The sequence below is a fragment of the Podarcis vaucheri genome, assembly GCF_965113315.1.
Source record: "Podarcis vaucheri genome assembly, chromosome: 5".
NCBI classification, from domain to species: domain Eukaryota; kingdom Metazoa; phylum Chordata; class Lepidosauria; order Squamata; family Lacertidae; genus Podarcis; species Podarcis vaucheri.
In genome coordinates, this window is record NC_138763.1 from 74,189,305 (window position 1) to 74,209,618 (window position 20,314).

The 20,314-nt window shown below is 40.4% G+C and overlaps 2 protein-coding genes across 10 annotated transcripts in view; one reads left to right on the forward strand and one right to left on the reverse strand.

The window, feature by feature from the left end:
* Nucleotides 1–3,490: 3,490 nt before the first annotated feature.
* Nucleotides 3,491–17,043, forward strand: ATOH7 (atonal bHLH transcription factor 7). 2 transcript variants are annotated; one of them, XM_082222525.1, is made up of 3 exons: nucleotides 3,491–3,724; nucleotides 8,698–8,861; nucleotides 9,917–17,043. In XM_082222525.1, the coding sequence occupies exon 3, from the start codon at nucleotides 10,491–10,493 to the stop codon at nucleotides 10,935–10,937; it is 447 nt and encodes a 148-aa protein (XP_082078651.1). In that variant the 5' UTR covers nucleotides 3,491–3,724; nucleotides 8,698–8,861; nucleotides 9,917–10,490; the 3' UTR covers nucleotides 10,938–17,043. The 2 variants fall into 2 exon arrangements, with proteins under 2 accessions (XP_082078651.1, XP_082078652.1); XM_082222526.1 differs by having other exon boundaries at nucleotides 9,979–17,043.
* Nucleotides 14,281–20,314, reverse strand: part of MYPN (myopalladin) — a 67,149-nt gene continuing 61,115 nt past the window's right edge. For all 8 annotated transcript variants that reach the window (XM_082222300.1, XM_082222298.1, XM_082222299.1 and 5 more), the window contains one exon: nucleotides 14,281–19,803. In XM_082222300.1, coding sequence (XP_082078426.1) covers nucleotides 19,634–19,803 — 170 coding nt within the window. In that variant the 3' untranslated portion in view covers nucleotides 14,281–19,633. The remainder of the gene's footprint in view (nucleotides 19,804–20,314) is intronic.

Below are 20,314 nucleotides of genomic sequence, written 5' to 3' on the forward strand. Positions count from 1 at the left end.
ATGAAATGCTTGTATGACTCCTGTAGCTGCACTAAGGAGGCAATTACTGTTCACCTGTCCAGATTTAACAAATAGACAATGCAGTTTTCTTTCCTGGGGGAATAAAATAATCAGCCGAGTCTAATAACTTTTTTAAAGCACGGCCTATCTAAATCTTCCTGACTAGGCCAATATAGTTGCTGCTTAACGCAGATTTCTTTATTCATTGTGTTGGGCTTTTTGGTACAGTTTATTTTTTTCTTTGTGTTCATTTCTGTGTAGTGCAGACAACAACAAAAAAAGAGAAGCAGAGAGCTCAGGTGGGAGTCTGAGCTCTAAATGTGTTTGTAATCAACAGATTAGTTAATCAGTCATGATTTATTAATGATGAATTAATTATCCCTGATTTTGCATTTCTCCTGGCTAAATGGAGCTTTAAAGAGGTTATTTTATTAATCATCGTGGTGCTAATTGCAGACACTTACAGAAGGGCTGCTAATTAAACATGCAACCGTGTGCAGAACGAGGCCTTGGCTGCTGAGAGTGGCAAGAATAGAAGACCTCGTTTTCTGAGCAGTGAAACTTCATTCCCCATGAAATATTACTGTGTTGACCCGACCATACTAATTAGTTGCCAAGATCTGTTTTAATGCATTACAGTTTTTTCCATCAGCAAAAATAAAATATCTGGTTATGTGTGAGGTGTTTGTGGGATCTTTTGCTTCTTTTTGCACCCTCCCATTGGAAAGTTCAGTGTGTTGCTCTTCCATTGCCTCTCCTTGCTACCATTCTAGAGGTAAGTCAATACCACCAGTGTTGTGCAGATCTGTGTCATGAACTGGCAGGACAACGAGGAGGAGGGTGAGGATCCTGGCGAGGGACTGGGACACACCAGGGCAAGCAGAGGATGGAGAAGGAAGTACTCACAAGGGAATGGAGCATGGTGAGGGGATGGAGGTCAGTGCACAGGAACCAGAGCAGCAGGACCCATCACCAGAGCCAGAGGGGCCCATGTACATGGGCTGTGAGGTGTAAGGAGCAGTGGGAGTGGCACTCTAGGAGGCTGAGGCAGGCAAGGGCCCATAGCCCAGCTCTCTAGCTGGCCAAGTGGGGCTCACTAGAACAGATGAGAGTCACCTGCCTCATCAAGCCCAGATGCTGCAATCAGCAGGCATAGTGGAAAAGGGAAGCAGAACTGAGGTGAGGTGTCTGCTCAACTGCCCTTGGTTTGGATGCTCCTGGACCACTTTGGGACTATGCTTTAGGATTGTCTCTGGACTGTATCCTGACTGGGACTTCAGACTTTGCTACCTGGATTGACCCTGGACTGTGTTTCCTGAACTTTGGACTTCGCTTGTGTGGTCTGACACCCCCCCCCCCGACTTTGGACTTGCTACCAGGTAGGCTAAGGGCTCAACTTCAGGACAATCTGGTTTTCCCCAGTCTATTTGTTGCTGTGAGCTGCATCAATCCTCTCATGACAATAAGACGGAAGGGGAAGCCCCAATGATATTTAATCCCAGCTTCTTGCAGTTTAATCATACAAGAACATAGATTTATTCCCCGCCCCCGCCCGTGTTTCATAAGCCACATCCTGCATCACCATAACTGGGCTGTTTTTATAAGTTGTGGATATGAGGTTCCTCAGTTTGTTCCACACTTGCTCCTTTCTGTAGTAGGCAAAGTAGACAACCGTATCACACGGGGCAGGGAAGCTCCTCCCTCAATTTGGGTCCTGTGTGCCCATTCAAAACCATTAGCGGAGATTATGAGGTCTGGAAGCAGTGATTTAAACCATGAGACAATAAATTGTGCAGGATCACTCTCTTCCACTCCCTCTTTAAAACAACATAAACACAAACTAATTTTCCTATTTTGATTTTCTGCATCTTCAAGCTTGTTGCGAATACATTTTCTTTTTGTAATTCTTTGATCTTTTTGTCATGGATTTGGCTTAATTTTTCTGTTGCTGTAGTTTCTGTTCTGTCAGTTTCATTTCCATTGGAAGCATTAATGCTTTCTGAGTATTTTAAAGAAGCTCATTCATAGCTGTTTTTTTGTGCTGCCAATTCTCTTAAGATATACCAAATTTCTTTCTCCAGTGAGGAGATGAGGGTGATGCCATCTTGATTGCGGCCTTCATTAGTGTCTTTGTTGAGACGTGAGTCTTCTGTCTTGAGGTAGGCAGAATGGAGTGAGGCCTTTTGTTTTCAGCTTTTCTGAACCCATTCTCTCCTTTCTTCAAGATTTTTTTTTGGGGGGAGGGGGGGGTTAGACAGCAAAGGCTTTTCCTCCAAGCTGTTTTTCTGGGTCTTGGAGCAGAGCTTAGAGTTTAAGCGGTCATCTTATTTCCTTCGTGGCCACGCCTGCCTCAGTCATTGGTTTTGAGAAATTTTCTGTGTTTGGGTGCAGTTTACATAAAGGTAATAGAATACTGGTAGGGTGGAGAGGGCATTTACAGTTTGTGATTGTGAGCATGCAACACAGTTACTTTACCGCCTGCGATTGTTGTAATGTTCAGCTCAGAACAGAATGAAATAACAAAATACCTGATAAGAAGCAGTAAATATAATGCTAATGGAGAAGTAACACAAACAGCCTTAAGGATAAGACTAGACATTATACCTCAGGAAACATGTTTCCAAGCCCAAATTGGCCTGGGCAACAAAAATGTGTCGATTTAGGGGGGATTTATAGGGGAGAATTGACAACCAGGAGGGAGTTCTTAACCTTTCCCAAACCTGCCAGTTATCTCTTCCAGATAACTATCGTTGGCTAAAAAGCAGGCAAAAATGGTTTGAAGGGCATCTGCAAAGGAAGATTGATGAGAAGGCAAAGAATTAAGCGGCCCATCTTTGGCTAACGAAGTATAATGTGATACGGAAAAGTGAAATGAACACTGGGGAAGAATGTAAAACAAAATCAGGAAAAAGACAACATTTTAAATATGAAGCTGTTTACATAATCAGTCTACTTGAGGAAAGTGTGAGGGACTTGAGAAAAGTCAAGAGGGAAATCAACCAAGGGTAAGTAAATTAGTAATAGTGATTGTCAGTGTTGGAAATAAAAACCAAGAAGAAACAACTACTGATCTTCACAGCAAGAGGTCATTGCTAGACTGAGCATCCAGAAAGGAGGGAGGGGTGAGGTAGCGGAGAAAAAGGAGGGACGCTTAGCGACAGCTGAGGCAAATACTGTTGAGAAACGAACTGATTTCTTTGTCTCACCATCTAGTGACAGGGAAACTTATGCTAGAAAGACAATTTTCCCAGGGGAAAAGAAAGAAATGAAAATTAAAGGTGACACCAAAATAGGCAAAAAAAAAAAAAAAGGCTAGAAAGGAAGCAAAATGGTTGCTGTTGCATTTTGATGTTAGAGAAGTCAATAAAATTAAATATGAAATCATTTTGCCACAGCAGATGCTCTATGGACCAATCACCAAGGACTTAAAAAAAAATACAAGCATGAAAGCAGTGATGTAGAACCACTACCCTTGCAAACTTTGGTAAAGGAAAAAGGATTATGTTTAATTAATATAAGCTAGTTCTGGTTTATTTGCCTAATTGGCAGTATATAAAAGTGTCCACAGGCAGTATAAAATACACACCCAGAACCTAGTTTTGAAAAAGAGCCAGTTGTTGCTATGAGAATGTTAAAGAACAATGCATTTTGTTGGGGCAAACTCCGATGGAATAGGGGCAGGCAACACAGATGCAGAGACTGTGTTCACCCATCACCAACTACAGTGTTTTAACTGTGGCTGGGCACAAACAAGTAGCAAGCTAGCGCACACTGTTTTGAAGTCACCACTTTGTCCATGCTGTTCCTGGAAAAGGAAACTTGAAGCCTTGGCTTGCTGTGTTTTCCAAATCACAAGTGGTAAACCAGCAACAGACCTTAGCTACTGTACATGGTTCGTTTAGAGGCAAACCACATACTCAGGTTTTGACAGCAGACAAGTAATTTAATGTGATATGTAAACCATTACTGATCTTAGGGTTGGCCAAAAAAGCTCAATAACTTTTCTGTCTGGATTTTCACTGTTTGAAATATGGCAACCCTACATTGGGGACCTCTGCTTTGATAAGTTTATGAGGAATCCTAGAGTACCCTGATGCTTTATACCATCATTAATTTCTAAATGTGTCACCTTATCCATCTTTATTTTATTTGGGGGGGAACTATACATTTATATTAAAGTTAAACAATTTCATTGTAGACCAATTTGCTGTCAAGGAAATTTACTTTGGGAGAAATCCACTTTGGGATAAGTGGAGGTTGAGTGGTTAGTATTGTTCCCTCACTAGGTAATGAGGAAGTAAAGTTGTTTGCATGCATAGAAAGCTATTTAAGAAAGGCCTTGATGCTTTATTGGTCTAATATTGTAGCCTCTGGACAACATATAGTTAAAATATAAAGCAGAAGAAGTGTGCATGCACATGAAAGCTCATACCAAGGACTAACTTAGTTGGTCTTTAAGGTGCTACTGGAAGGAATTTTTTTATTTTTAAAATATAAAAACGATTTTCCTGTCACTTTCCAAACTGCAAAAAGTGGCTTTGTCACACTAGGACAGCAGAGAACTTTAATCCACTCTAACCACACAGGGACGCGGGTGGCGCTGTGGGCTAAAGCCTCAACGCCTAGGGCTTGCCGATCGAAAGGTCGGCGGTTCGAATCCCCGCGGCGGTGTGCGCTCCCGCTGTTCGGTCCCAGCGCCTGCCCACCTAGCAGTTCGAAAGCACCCCCGGGTGCAAGTAGATAAATAGGTACCGCTTACCAGCGGGAAGGTAAACGGCGTTCCGTGTGCGGCTCTGGCTCGCCAGAGCAGCGATGTCACGCTGGCCACGTGACCCGGAAGTGTCCCCGGACAGCGCTGGCCCCCGGCCAATAAATGTGAGATGGGCGCACAAACCCCACAGTCTGTCAAGACTGGCCCGTTCGGGCAGGGGTACCTTTACCTTTACCTTTAACCACACAAACCAAAAATTCTGGTATGTGCTTGAATCCCTCTTGCAAACACACACACACACACTTCTTGCCTGCATTTAAGTGTAATGTCTACTTTGGGTCTGTTTGAACTGTGTTACATCTCCTGCTGAAGTATCTATACTTTTTTTTTAAAAAAAACCATTTAAGAGACTCTACATACTTAGCATTTTAAAAACAAAATGACATAATTAAAATCCTCACTGATAAGCACCCACAAGATACCTTTGATAATTAGCTAGAAACAGCCTTGATAAAGTAACAATTTCAGCAGAAAAAAACACATTCAGAATGAGCACCTGCTCTTTTAAAATTACTCTGCTGCAGGTCCCAGCCCAGGAGAGTTTGCAGATGGTTTTATATTTACAAACCTGACCTCAGCAGCACTTCATCAATCTTAAACCAAGCGATACTTCAGAAAGCATCGAACATTCTGTTCCAGGATACTGCAGTCTTCATATGTTTGCTAACTAGAAGTCTAATTAGGGATTTTGATTTTGAGCTTGTTTTTAACTCTTACCAAAAGCTCAGGACTGTGCAATGGACAATTGGTTCTGGAGTATGTGGAACTCAGCTAGACAGTATCATCACTCATCAACTCATACTAATGGCAAACTCAGGCAGTGAGTGCCGACAATTATGTAGCCAAACTTAGGTTAGAAATTGGCTCAGAATATTTGGGCATTGGGGCAGGGGAATTTTTAAGTTTTGTAATGATAGCTTGAATCTCTCTCAGTTGCGAATTGCTCTGAATGTTGATTGTGAACTAACAACATAACAAAATAATCAGGTCTCATTTGTGCCACTGGTTTGCCCCATTAGAGACTTTCAAAGCATGCATTACTGACCCTAGAGCTGCCATTGTCTAGCTACTTAAAGATCCTAGAGAAATTGCATGTTTCGTCATTATTTTTCACCTTCATTTTCTTTTGTTTATCAGCAGGGAGCAAAATATTTAATTAGGTCAGGGGCATTTATAATCTCTTCTGGGCCAGTTCCATCCATAACACTGGACGCCACTTCTAACTTAATTCCAGTCAGGCCTGCTACTCTACTAGAACATATGGATAACCTATAAGCCTTTAGTAAAAGGTGGCAGCCTCCCTGCTGAGAAAAGGCTATGCAAGAAAGCAGAAAGGCAGTCCGCATCACTAGTGGAGGTCAAAGCAGCACTTAGACCAAGCAGCATCTGGCGTACTGGGCCAATTGGAAATCAATGAGAAACTCTAGGTTGTAATTTTATGCCCATTTGCACAAGAAAATAACCCTGAATTAAAAAATAATAGGCCTCTGTCATTCACCATCGCAATACAGTTATGGTAATGCATCTCTGACAGTTGAACGGTTGACAGACCAAGCAATGGATTATGACATTGCTTATGAGAAGGTGAGCCAATGTGGTGCCTTCCAAAACAATTCCCATCATCCTTGGTCATTGGCTACGCTGGCTGGGGCTGATGGGAGTTGTAGTCCAACAACATATGGCGGGCACAACATTGGATACCGCTGGCCTAATGATGCTGAACCTTAGCTAGGTGAATACAGAACACCATTGACCAAGCAGTAATTTACCATGGAGAGCATCCAGTCACTCGATAAGCTAGTCTATAACATCCTACTGAAGTGGTACATGCTACTACTGCACACAATTAAACAACAACAATTAAGAATGTGGAGGGTCAAATTCTCTGTGCCACATAGCAGGATTTATTTATTCATTTAAATAAATTTATATCCCACCGTTGCTCCCACAGGAGCCCAAGAGCAGTGGCAGATTTTGGGCTCTTAAATTTCAGCACCCCCTGACTCTCTCACTCCGTTCTACAGCATTCTTGTGGTGCCCCCTGCAGCACGGTGCCCAGTGCGGCCAAACTGGTCGCGTGACTCTAAAACCACCTCTGCCAGGACAGAAAATGCACAAATGTTTTGGGAAGCTTTTAATGTTTGATGTATTATAGTATTTTAATATTCTTTTGGAAGCCGCCCAGAGTGGCTGGGGAAGCCCAGCCAGATGGGCGGGGTATAAATTATTATTATTATTATTATTATTATTAATGATAAAACAATTTACAAATCTAAAAAAAAGTCTAAAAACAATTCCAAAACAGATGTTACAGATACCTGGCCTGCTAAAATGTGATTTCATGCCCATCCTGTTGAATTACCACTTGGTAAATGGAAATCTTAGAGGAATTCCTATTTAGGATGCCAGTCTGCATTAATTATTATTACTTATATAGACTTTGGGTTAAGTTGGTTATAATACATCTGGCATATCTTTGGTGCCTTCCCTGTTTCTTGTCCAAACAGCCAAGCTAGGAAACAGGCTGGCGCAAAAGACTACTCCTTCCCTATACCTTGCTAATTGGGCACATAGAACTGGTTTTATTATAATAAATTGGATCTTGGATATAAGGCAAGTGGGGGGAACCTGTGTCCCTCTAGATGTTGCTAGAATACAACTCCCACCATCCCTGGTCATTGGCCATGCTTAGTTGGGTCTGAGGGGAGATGGAGTCCAACAACGAGTGGAAGGCCAAAGGGCAGCTCTACTATGGACCTAATGAAGCTTAGGTTTCAGGGCCCGTAATCCCAGAGGGGATCCAGAAGCAACTGACTCAGTATAAAGTAGCTTCCTATGTTCCTAAGGAAAGTGGTATCTACACACATATAAAAAATGCTGTGAAAATGCTTTTTAAAAAAATGTTTTTAAAAATACATTGAATTTTGCATAGTTCACTGTTGCCACCTAGTGTTACATTTGTATATTGCACTTTACAACACATTTAAAATGATTTATTTGCAGCTCTGTAGCTGAATCGTAAGATGAAACTATATTTGCTTATATCCACCCCCTGTTAAAATTTCATTTCGCAATCCCTACCCCTGCTCTCTCTGTTGTTTACCCCACTGTTGAAATTTTGACTCCAAACTCTTGGGACAAGGACCTATCTTTCTTTCTTTGCTTAACTTTGTTTATGAAGTGTCATATACCATTATGATCCTAGATAAAGTACTAGCAAGCAAGCAAGCAGCTATTAACAGACTTGCGGCCTATTTTTGAGTAGTGGTTCTTGTTTCCAATAAGCACTGATTTGATCCAATAGCCTGGCATGTGCTTTTACAAAAACCACAGTGAATAAATAAATGATTTTGAAAGATGAGCCAAATAAAGCAAACCACAGGGTTGTAAATGAGACTCAATTGCAGTTTGATTAGCCATAAGAAAGGGGCCATGTTTAAGTTTCAGTTCCAAATGTGGTAATAATATGATTGCTCAGTTTACAAACCTTTGTGCAGCTATAACTATTTGTGAAAATTTTGTGCACATATCCAGTTAGAATGTTTGCTGGAATTTAAGTACAGATCTGATGCTCCAGGGTGGAAATAAACAGCTTCATGACAATCTTAAATTATATTTTCCATCTGTTTATATCTAAATCACAAATGGTTGTTAGGAAAGCAAATGATGGAAGGGAAAACAATCAGTGCACAGTTGAAAGAACAAGTAATGATCTTGCTGGAACGAGAACATAATACAGTTCTTTAAAAATTGAAAATGTACCAGACATTTTGCTAATGAAATAATGGGGGTGCCCGGGTGCCCATATTAACTACACCATTTAGGATGCCGAATATTAGGAGCAGAGTGATGGTGCCTAACAGACTAGGTTCAACATCTGTCATGCTGGAGTCCACTAATGCTCAATTGCATCCTATTGTTTTCAGATTATTCAACTTCATTCATTGTCATTGCCTCTGTGAAGGATTAATCAACTGTTTGCAACCACATGATGTTTTGGAGTCATAGTGGGAACAATTGGTCTACAGTTTTAGATCAAAATGCCATGTTACAAGTCTGAATGAAAAGATGACTCGTCCATAAATACTCGGTAACAATTTAATTAGTCTGAAAATATATATAAAACATTGTTGCTTTGCTTTGTAACACACAGCACGTTTGGACGAGAAAATATTTGAAAGGCGTGGGGAGGAAACATCCTCACAATAAAACTAAAATAACCTACAAAAATATTCTTCAACCTCCATACGTATAATAAGTAGCCTAAAAGTGAATGTACCATAATTAAATAATTTCATTGTCAGTATTTCTTGTCATTAGTCTTTTGTTTGACTGACTTCTTTATTATGTATTAAGCAGGCTTACAAGGCACTAGTCAATACTTTGCTTGATGTTGATCTGGCTGTTTGAAATAGATGTGAAGAGGGTGTTTCTATATATTTTTGCTGGAGGTCAAGAATGTATATTTATATGAAATCTGTAGTATGCATCCTGAGGCAACTGTAAGGTGGATTTCTAAATCCATTTTTTAAATAATTTGAATATTATAAATATTTAAAGTTTGGTTCAAATATATATAAGCAACTATACACACACACACACTGAGGTTCATTGGTGCTTTATATGAAATATTACACTTCTCACTGTGGCAATTGGGAAAATCCCTAACTCTGCCATATGCCCAACATGCTTCACTTTGCAGTTAGGCTTGTGTGTTCCTTTAAAACTGTTTGCAAATTCTCTTCCTCTTGGGCTTAGATATCCTTATTAGCAGCAGCTTCTTCTCCCAACCAAGCACTTTCAAGCAAATTCAGACTCAGTGCTGTGATGTGTCAGGAAAGGTTTTTGCTGAGCTGCAGAAGGTTATTCATTGAAAAGACCTTTTGCTTAGCTGTCGTGATTCTTGTGGGGCCAGCCAGACACTAGTCCAGATGGCAAGTTGTTAGTGCTGGACAGACATGGCTTTGGGAGACTTTTCAACAGATGAAGCCTGCAATGTCAGGATTTTGTTGGAGGAGGTTTTTTTGTGTCGTTCCCAGGGTGGGAAGGTGCTGGGATGGAAATACAGGGCCGCCCACCCACCTGCTGCCACCTGTTCAGCTTTTGCCAGTGCCTCTATAAAGACTTCCCTTGCTTGTAATTTAGGCTCACTGACCAACACTAGCAACCGAGGAAGTAGCAAGAGGGTTTCTCTCTCTCTGTCTTAGCATCTGCGTAAGACAGCATCACTTGAAGAAGAATCAGGAAGACTTTATTCCTCTCTGCCCACTGTTACTGTACAATCAATTGGAATAGATTTTTATTCATTTTTCTTGTCCATTGAAACTTTTTTTTGGATTAAAAGGACTTCTCCTTTTTTTGGTCCATTTGAAACCTGAACTTTTGAGAGCAGTGATGCCATTTGTTCCCCCGTCATTACCAAACAGAATGAAATGAAGACAAATAAAAACATCCAATTAATTGCCGTGTGCACTCCTGATTTCAGTCTTTAATCTGAGGGGTGAAGGAACAATTTTAAGCCTCAGTATTGTTTTGCAAGTGTGGGGAGATGTTGTTTTTCCAAAAAAGTCCATCTTCTTGAACTCCAGGTGAAGCTGGGTTTTTTCTTTTTCCTTTTAAAACGAGAACGAAAAAGGAGAATCGTAGCAAAAGCTTTCTGTCTACCAACGCATTCACTGGCTGAGGTTCATTAATCTGTTTATTTGCAAAAGCATCCCACATGAAACCCTGCAAACTGAATAGCAGCATGGATGCTAGCTTGGAAACGGACCTCCAGTGCCGAAACGGAACAGTCTGTGCAGCAAAGTGTGGCTCTGAGCGCGTGGAGAGCACTGCCAAGCGCAGGCTGGCTGCCAACGCCAGGGAAAGGAGAAGAATGCAAGGGCTCAACACTGCCTTCGACCGCCTACGCAAAGTGGTCCCCCAGTGGGGGCAAGACAAAAAGCTGTCCAAATACGAGACGCTTCAGATGGCCCTGAGTTACATTATGGCCCTGACGAGGATCCTCGCTGAAGCCGAGAGATACAGTGCAGAGAAAGGCTGGATTAACTTTCACTGTGAGCACTTCCACCAGGAGAGTTGCCACGCTTACACAGGGCAGAAGGTGGCAGCTGAAACAGACCCTTATGCGCAGAGACTTTTCAGTTTCCAGCCAGACCACTACTAAATGGGCAATTAAGAAATCACTGTGGACTTGCAAAGGCCCGCTTGGTCTTTTGTGTAAAAGTATTTGAGAACAGGAACTTAAAACAGCTGCATAAGGTAATCTTTGGTTGTTGTAGCCTTGTTCTTTGCCTGCAACGCACTGAGCTCCCTGGAACAAATTGATTTGGAACATTTTCCGATGCTTCATTAATTCCTACTTTGAGGATGCATTTTTGTTTCCTGATTTAATTGTGTATCTTAAAATAGAAAACAGAAATTATACTGTTTAGTCCTCAGAGAAGCAACTTAAACTTTGTAAGTTTGCCATAACAGGTTCTTTGAGACCAAATTGTGTAGGTTTAACTCATCTACAACTTACCACTTCTCTGGCGTATGCTCGAAATAGAGCTAGTTTCAAATAGTGTTTATGGAATGCTTAGATGTTCCTTTGTGCTTACTGTAAAATCAGATTAGTTCATGTGATAATGGCATTATGATAAAATAATTGCATGAAAATAGAGACTTTAAAATTGGTAGGTTATGCTGATTCTGTATTTTTTTACATTGTTCTGTTTCCTTGAAGCCATAGAAAATTTTGTAAACTAAACTACAAATAAACATGGTTTTCTCTTGTACAAAATGTTATTACATTTTAAAAGAAGTAGGTTCCTACAGTGGGAGTTATATGTACCCAGTAAAGGTGCTACTGTGGAAATTACTTTTGGAATTTGGATAGTTAATGTAACAACAGCAAATGTTCAATACAAGGCTGGTTTTATTTCTCATGCCTTAGGATCAGGGGACACATCAACACATCTCATTATAAACAACCTTTGAACTGGTTTCATTTTCTAATATGCTGTATTATACCACTGTTATAGCCAGGCATGTATTGAGTTTAAATTGAGCAAGCAGCAAAAGAGCGAGCCTGTGGAAAATCTATCTTTCTTTGCCTTTCTCTTTCACACACTCAGAATGAACAGCCTTGTGCCTTACCTTGTACTTTAGCGTTGAGCCAGCAGGGAAATTCTTTCCATCAGTGCTTGTCAGTGGGATGTGATATGCCAATATTATATATCGTGACCAATATTCTGTTGTTGTTTTTTTTGAAATATCGTCCAGTCATTTATGGTGTTAGCAGTAGGCTGAACATATTGAAGTAACGGAAGCAGGGGGTTTATCAAGTGGTGTGGAGAAAGCGGGGTATCAAGACCTTTGGGGCAGATACCTGCTTTCCATCAAGTTCACAACAGGAAAATATACCATATTTTCCCCTCTATAAGATGCACCAGACCATAAGACGCACCTAATTTTGGGGGGGGAAAATATTCTGAATCTCAGAAGCCAGAACAACAAGAGGGATCGCTGAGCAGCGAAAGCAGCGATCCCTCTTGCTGTTCTGGCTTTTGGGATAGCTGCGCAGCCTGCATTCGTTCCATAAGATGCACACACATTTCCCCTTACTTTATAGGAGGGGAAAAGTGAGTCTTATAGAGCAAAAAATACGGTATACTGCCAATACTTGTTCTTATGCAGTGGGTGGGATATTTCACAGGGCCCCAGTGGCTGGACTCCCAGGTGCTGTGTATTTATGTAGAAGTTTTTTTGTGGGAGATTCAATGGGTTGCTCCCCATCTGACACTGTGGGGCAAAATTAATCACACATTAGGCTTGGAGATCTGTGGTGATTTTACTGAGTTTTTAAATATATTATTATTCTAAGGCTGTGAATTATCACCAGCTTAAAACACGGATGAACTGTTCTTTTTCTCAGTTCAGATTGAAGCTGAACACAGTATGAAACACAGTATTTCATAAGAAAAGGCAGGATAGATTGGGACTAAGGCTTCCCAAAGCAGTGGGAGTTCTCTGAATGCAGAGGAAACAGGCGTGCACATAGCCTATATGCAGCCAATAGGACTCTGCTGATTTGATCTGGAAAGTGGCATAGACCTTGATGGCATTTAGGGTTGTGGTCAATGTTAGTTCTGCGTTGAAATGAATGGCCATGACTACCCTAGGTCTATTAATTTCAGTGGGTCTACCCTGAGTAAAACTTAGCTGGCTACAACCCTCAACCTTTTCGGCCGCACAAAAAGCTGTTTCCTCCTTTGGTGCAGGGAGGAATCGGGTGCCTTTATCATTTCTGATAACATGATAGTGAGTAATCTTTCTAACGAGAAGACATTTAAAAGGTCCATGCATTAAGTGCAACTTCATTAAGTGTTTTACTTTGGCTGGATCATGCCCACATGTCAGCACATAACATAAAATGTAACTCAAGATTTAACACAGTTGCCTTTGCCTACAAAAATACTAGAAGATTTTAATCTCTCTAAATGTGGCCATACTACTGCGATAAAGAATAGCTTATTAGTGAAATACTAAAGCTCTTCTAAGAATATTCAAAAGGCTAGTGAGGGGTTACATTTTAAGTATGGTTTGCCTGCTACCAGTTGAAAACTTTCCTCCATTATTGTCACCAATTGCAAAGAGTTTGTGTCCTCTACGGCTTGTGCCCTGTTGATGTTGTTTGGTATGCATAGAGCCACATAATGGCACCCATTACTCAGAATGGGTGGCCAGAAAACACCCCCTCTATAGCCTTTCCCAGGACTTTGGTCTGTCCATTAAGCACTTGCAAAAACACCCAATATGTATTTACAAGAGATCCTTCTAATGAGTGGGAGAAATGCACACCATGGGTGACATGCCTTCAGCACTATGAGTGGGAGAGGAATCCCAAAACTTTAATCTTTCCCCATGTGAAGACTTGTAGCTATTTAAAAGATCGTTTAATCGCTGTTGTTCACAAGAACTGGATGCTGCTGCTAAAAGCGTAGCTAATATTTGCTTACTGGCACCAGGATTTTACAGAAAAGCATTAATGCAGATTTTGTTACTATATGAATGCAGCTGGCAAAGCCAAGGTGCAGTGGTAATTTAAAATATAAATCCTGATATGTTTTGCTGCTCTTTAGCAACTTGTACATTGTATATTATGGAGGGGGAGGGGAAGAAACACATTGGGCATTGACTGATTAGGTTCAGCAGCCGGCAAAGATGATCCAGTGCCCTTTTTCTGGCATTCAGTACAACCCCCTTTTCTGAGTGACACACAGCAAGATGAACAATGGGATCTGAATCAGCCTACTGGACTGCCTCTCATTCAGATGTGCATCTGATCTCGACAGTACCTGTCGTTGCTGATACAGCAATGGAATTGGGTACTGATCCAAACATATTCATCTGGTTCTTGCATGGACCTCGCTTGCTCAGTGAGGAAAAAATGTTTTGTGTCAAATCTTACCTGGATTGTTCATATGGAATTTCAAGTCACATGCCAGTCAGAGATACTCACACAATGCAACTCTGAAGCATTTATTTAATGGAGGAGGGAAAATACATTTGCTGAACATTCTGACATTTCCTTTTATATGCATTTAAAATATTATTTAAAATTGCAACATTTATTCCCCCCTTTTTTTCCCTAGCGAAGGTATGCACCTTCACATATTATGAAGATAAAAACCCATTTTAATGGAAATGTAACAACTCCAAATTGGTAGACTATAAGGCCACCGGCTTGTGCAGTATTTAATTTAACAGCTATAAAGATTTGTTAGATTTTCCTTGTCATATTAACTCGGTTACAGTTTACAGAGGGTATGAGAACACTTCTCAGAGAACTGTGTTTAAATCCTTCTGGTGCAGCTTATTAAAAAGAAAATCCATAATTTGTATTACACATCACATTTCTCTGACTCAAAGCAAGTTTCCAACATATTTTGAAGCAGACATTGGTCAGCTGACATGATTTTAAAAAAGTATTTTCAGTCATTCTAAAATATGAGGATATCAATGCTGCTAGGTATGTTCATGTTTTGCCTACATATGAGAACCACACAGGGTTGTTTGTTTCCCAATACTAAGTATTTGAGTTGGTGAATCTTCAAAGCCTTCATTATTAACATTTCTGCAGCACACCCTCAATGTTGTGCTTTTGATGCTGCTCTCTGCTGGAACGCGCACAGATTTGAGCAGCTATATTTTAAATAGTTTCAAAGGACAGGAAGCAGCTTTCTGGCTTAATACTGTAGTGTTCTCATATACTATGTGCTGATTCTGGGGATGTCTTTTCGGCTTTGCAAAGTTTGTATTGTCTTAGCCAAGCTCAGAAAGGAACAAAATACATTTATAAATATATGAATTTTGAAAAGCTCAATTAAAAAACCCCTGCTCATTTTAGGGTTGTTAAATTTTATTGAACCACCCAAGTCCTGAGTGAGTACTTAAAAGATAATGTTTATTTTGTTGTTATGAAAATTCTGTCCTTTTGCAGGTACATCTTTTGTTGCATAAGCCAAAATAATTTGTTCATAGTGCAAAGGCAGTTTGGCTTCTGTTCAATGAAATGAAGGGGAAAAAGAGCTCAAACAATACTGCAGAAGAAGAAAACTCTGGCAGAGTATCTGAACTGCATTTTGGCTATATAAGTGACTGCAACTATCTTTTCATATGTTATCCACACAACTGATATCACAGAATCAAAAGCTGTTGTATAAAATATTGTAAAACTGCCCTTAATATGGCTGTTGTTTAAGAAAAGAGCTTCACAGGGAGACTGCAATGTGAAACCACTGAATCAAAATTAAAGTACAGCTTCAATGCTATCAACTGCAACTTGAAATGGGACAAAGGTATTTATTACTATTATCACATTTCATGTGTTAATTAGCTGACCTAATTCCAGGGTGCCTATCTTATCAACAACTGTTTTGTAAATTATCACCGTCTCTGTTCTTTATGCATTTCATTTTCCTCTGACCTCACTCCTTACAATCCCCCCCCAGGTGTGTGTGCGTGTGTATATATATATCAAGATAAAGCTTCATGCATCTGCCGTGGTTGACTGTAGACAATGGAAGATTATGCCATAATACATATATCTTTAGTCTTTAAGGTGCCACAAGACCCTTGGTTGTTTTTGCTGCAACATACCTGACACGGCTACTAGTCTGGGAGGTTTGGGTGGGGGGTCAACAACTGTCAGTCATGATTAAAATCCATTGAAATAAACTATAATTAAATCAGTTGTAACAAAATTCACTGAATGTTGACATTCACACATGAACACTAACAATTCTAAGTAATGTCTTTAATTTCCAGAAATATTTATATGCCTTGCATTTTTCAGATATACACAACCAATGAATGCTGCCAATCATGTATAGGTAATTTTTAACATTCACTGGTGTATACAGGCAACTCCCAGTTTATGTACATCGAACTGTTGCGCAACTATACATGCACACATTGTGCTGAACCTGGAAGTGACTTTTAAAATGGCAAAAACTTTTAAAGAGCCCAGAAAAGGCAAAAGGCATGAAAACAGCAGCTAGGAATCCCAGGAGCCCTTCTACCAACAGCTGATGCCGGTGAAGAGTTGGAGTTTGAGAAAGGAGGTTTGAAAGGAGTGATTGTGGTGGAATCTGGTGCCTGGTAAGTGTTGCTGTTTTTTAAAGAGTTGTTCAAGCATTTCCAGTGGTTTAGATGGTGTTTGCAGGCTTTTCCAATGGTATTTTAAATATACACAATTTCAGTGACGCTTGCAGTACCTCAGAACCAGGGTTTATTTTCAGCTGGAACTCAGTTCCAGCACCTCAGGTGGGCACCATTGCCATTATAAGAGAACAAGGGAGGCGTTAATGGTGAGTTCTGGCACCTCTTTTTCTAGAAAAATTGCACTGCTTAGAACCCTGTGTAAATTGGGAGTTGGCTGCACCTGACTTTTCAGGTTGGGCACAGCTATTGTCTGGAGCATTTACACATGAATAGAAAGGGTGGAATTCAACATAGTGTTAAGTGAATGTTCCATCAGTGCAGGGATTTCTGCTTGCACAATGGAACCCCGTCTAACTCCTAAATCTAAGGGAAGGGAGAGGGCAGAAAGTCCTGCCACACAAGTAGAAATTCTTGCACTGATGGAACACAGTAGCTGAATACCTCTAAACTTTAACCAAACTTTGGACATTTGCTGTAACATTTTTGTGTCCTGAGAGCAGTGTTTTTCCTAGGGGAAACTGGGGGTATACAAGGGTACGCAGTACCAGCACCCTTTCCCCCCCTAGAAGAAAAGCACTGCCTAAGAGACTTCTCTGCTGTTAACATAAATCATAGTATTCCTTTGTTCTTGAAACAGCAATCCCCCATTTATTGCACCTTTCTCTACAAAAGTGTTCATAGCAAAAATGACACAATGATATTATTTGTATTTAACACTTAAGAAGATGGACTCCATCTTTCTCTATGTGGGCAGTTAAAAGTAATCCTTAATTTCATGTACAAATTCTGAGTATGATTTTAATTTATCAAAGTTTAGAATATATTTTGGGGACAAGTTCCTCCCACCAAGTTCTGCTCTTTGTAGAAGGTAGCACACCCATTTAAAAGCACTTGATCTCATGATATTAGTGCATTAGAATAGTCCAGGTTCTGGCCTAATTTAGAGAGCATTACCAGGCAACCCAGGACATTGTGCTGCCTGAGGTCCAAGATTAGCCATAAAGCTCTGTCCTTCACAAAGATAAGTCTCCTCACCAGCAGCCACCATTAAGAGGAACAGCTAAAGTGCTGCTGCCACTGGCACCCAGCATTTGTGGCCTGAAGCAGTTCCCTACTTTGCTTATTGGTAGGGCCTGCTTGTTTATGAGAAAGCAGAGGATATGGTCTCAAATGACATTTCCTTCTTTTTGAACTCTGTCTTACTGACATCAGAATCAGATCTTGAGCTAACTAGCAATGATGGAATTCAGTTTCATATTCTGTTTTACTTTATCAGCAGCCATCAGGAACATCATACCAAACTAAGTCACCTGCCTTTCATTTGTATCAATCCTTTAAAACTTGCTCATGTTAAAAAGTCTTAGCATATCTCCCTTCTCCTGTCTATATTTGTAAACATTGAATCTCTGGCAGACTTCCATGAGCTTGATGATTCTTCAGTGAAAAAAGCTAGTGATCTCAGGTCATGTGTGTATGGCGGGTGCGGGTGCTTCTCACTGTGCAGTAGTAGAAAATTCTCAGGCTCTTGGTTTGGATTAGAATTCAATTCTATTTCTTGGAAGGGTTCAACCTGTAGGGAGATTATACAGCCAAGTGGCTATTCTCTACTATTAATACTTATAGCAATCTTATTTTTGTGATTTATGGGGGTCTTTGGCAGACCTGATGGCAACAGAATAATCCCTTAGCAATAAAATTGGAATCACACACCTGAGAAATAGCTTAAACATTAAGAAAATGCTAACACATATCCCTAGCTTTAATTGAGATTTTGTTTATAATACTGAATAAAACAGAAATGCAGTTAAACTGGTTAATGAGATGTATTAGTAAATACCTCTCTCTCATAAATAGCTTTTGTGTGTGTTCATTCTGCCACATGCAAATAACAATTGTTTTTTCTGGGTGCAGGTGGACATTTTACCAAAAATGCTAAAGTTTTGCCCTAGAATCAGATGCATAATTACCTCTTTGAAAACTGGGAGCTCTACTAGTACCCAAAATGAAACAAATTTATTTGACTAGAATGGGCCATAGTTTGTTTAGTACAGAATACCTGTATAAGTATTTTCTCATCAGTGTGTGTCCAAAGTGGAGGGGCGGGGAAGGAAGTAGGATGGTCAGGTGGAACTCATTTATGTCCATCTGAAAATGTCGGGTAGTTATAGGTCCATTTGCAAAGTATTTGGATGGCATCCTTCCACTGTACACACACAATCATCCAAACCTCCGGCTGAGAAAGGAATTCATATCACAATGAAACAAAAATAACCTGTATGCTATTTATTTTTGTTTCAAACTAGGGAATTCCTAAAATGAGAAAAGAACTAGTAAGCACACTTCAAAATGCACATAGCAATGGTAGCTGTGGTGTCTATATAATGTGTGTTTTGTAGGATATAAGCTGTTTAATTGCATATGTTAACATCCAAACTATATGCATGGTGTTTCCCCATTAGGATTTGATACACCATGAGTACATAAATTCATGGAACATAAGCCCACAACATTTTTTAAAGTGTTCTGCTGTATTTAGTGGTTCCTTTTTGAAATGCTATGCCTATCTGCATTCAGCAAATCTCTTATTGATGTAATTGTGTACTCCTCCTGAACAGATCTTTCACGATTCATTTTCATTTTTTTGCTGACATTTGACTTGTGCTTTGTGACTGTCAGCCACCTTTAAGTATTATATTCAAAGTCATGCAGCTCACCCTCTTTCAGAATTCTCACAATGTCAATACTTCTCCTGGTCGTGTTCAGCTGGACGTCCAAAACCTTTACCATTATGCATTTAAGGTACAGTAGTTTGTTTGTTTTTTAATTCGAGCAGAAAAAAGTGGGCAGAGCTTTTTCTCTTAACAGCTTAAAACTCAGCTGCCTCCCCTCATAATACTTGGGAGGGGGAAAACAACAGAGCACTGAACTTGCCGCAGTGCATTCAATGCTACAGTGACCCCACAGTACAATGCTGAACTAAGATCTTATACAGTATGTTACTCACAGGAATTGCAGCAACCCTACAGTTACTCAACAAATACAAGTTGCTTGTAAACCTTGAGCCTCCTGGCTTGTACCTTCCATTCTTTTTCACAGTTCTAGTTACGGGGTGGTGGTTGTTTTTTTTGCAGGTAAGATTGGAATCGGAGGTTTTTAAAGTTCTTCACTTTCTACCACAGGCTGGGATGGTGACGAAAACCGCACTGGATTCTCAACAGTCGAGAAAGCAGAAAAAATGTCGAGTCCTTGCCCCGAGAGATTTGCATATCGGGTGCCACCAGGGCGAATCTTTATTGGCTGAGGGATCTGTTGATGCCACTGGGCTGGAGCCAAAAGCAACAACAAAAATCATAAACACCGTACACAAAACTCAAACATCTCTCTTCAATCATACATAAAGACACTGAATGTCTACCCCTACAAACACACAAGTTGAAACCTAAGAACTAGTGGGAACTTGATGTTTCCAGTTGTCAACTGTTCCCAAGCTACTCAAATTAGAGAACTCCCTAGTACAGGGATGGCTAATGCCTTTTGTGGCCAAGGGATGCATGGTAAAATGGGTGTGGCAGAGGCACAAAAATGGATGTGGTGAAAGCATACAATAACTTACCTTCTACTCCCCCCAGAACCAGTCCCTTCCCTTCCTTAAGCCCACCAAATACATTCTATTTGTTTGTATTCTGTCTTCCCGACCCTTCGGTATCCAACTCGGACCAATCTGCTTCTAAATTGCTTCCCCGTTATCTAAGTCGCTGTCTTTGCTAGTCACCCTCTGTTCAAAGCTCATCCATATACAATACCTGGAATCTCAAGAGTCTCAGTTCAGCTGAA

Excerpts from the sequence above, each read along its gene's own strand:
- ATOH7 (XM_082222525.1), top strand. The coding sequence starts at position 10,491 with ATGAAACCCTGCAAACTGAATAGCAGCATGGATGCTAGCTTGGAAACG.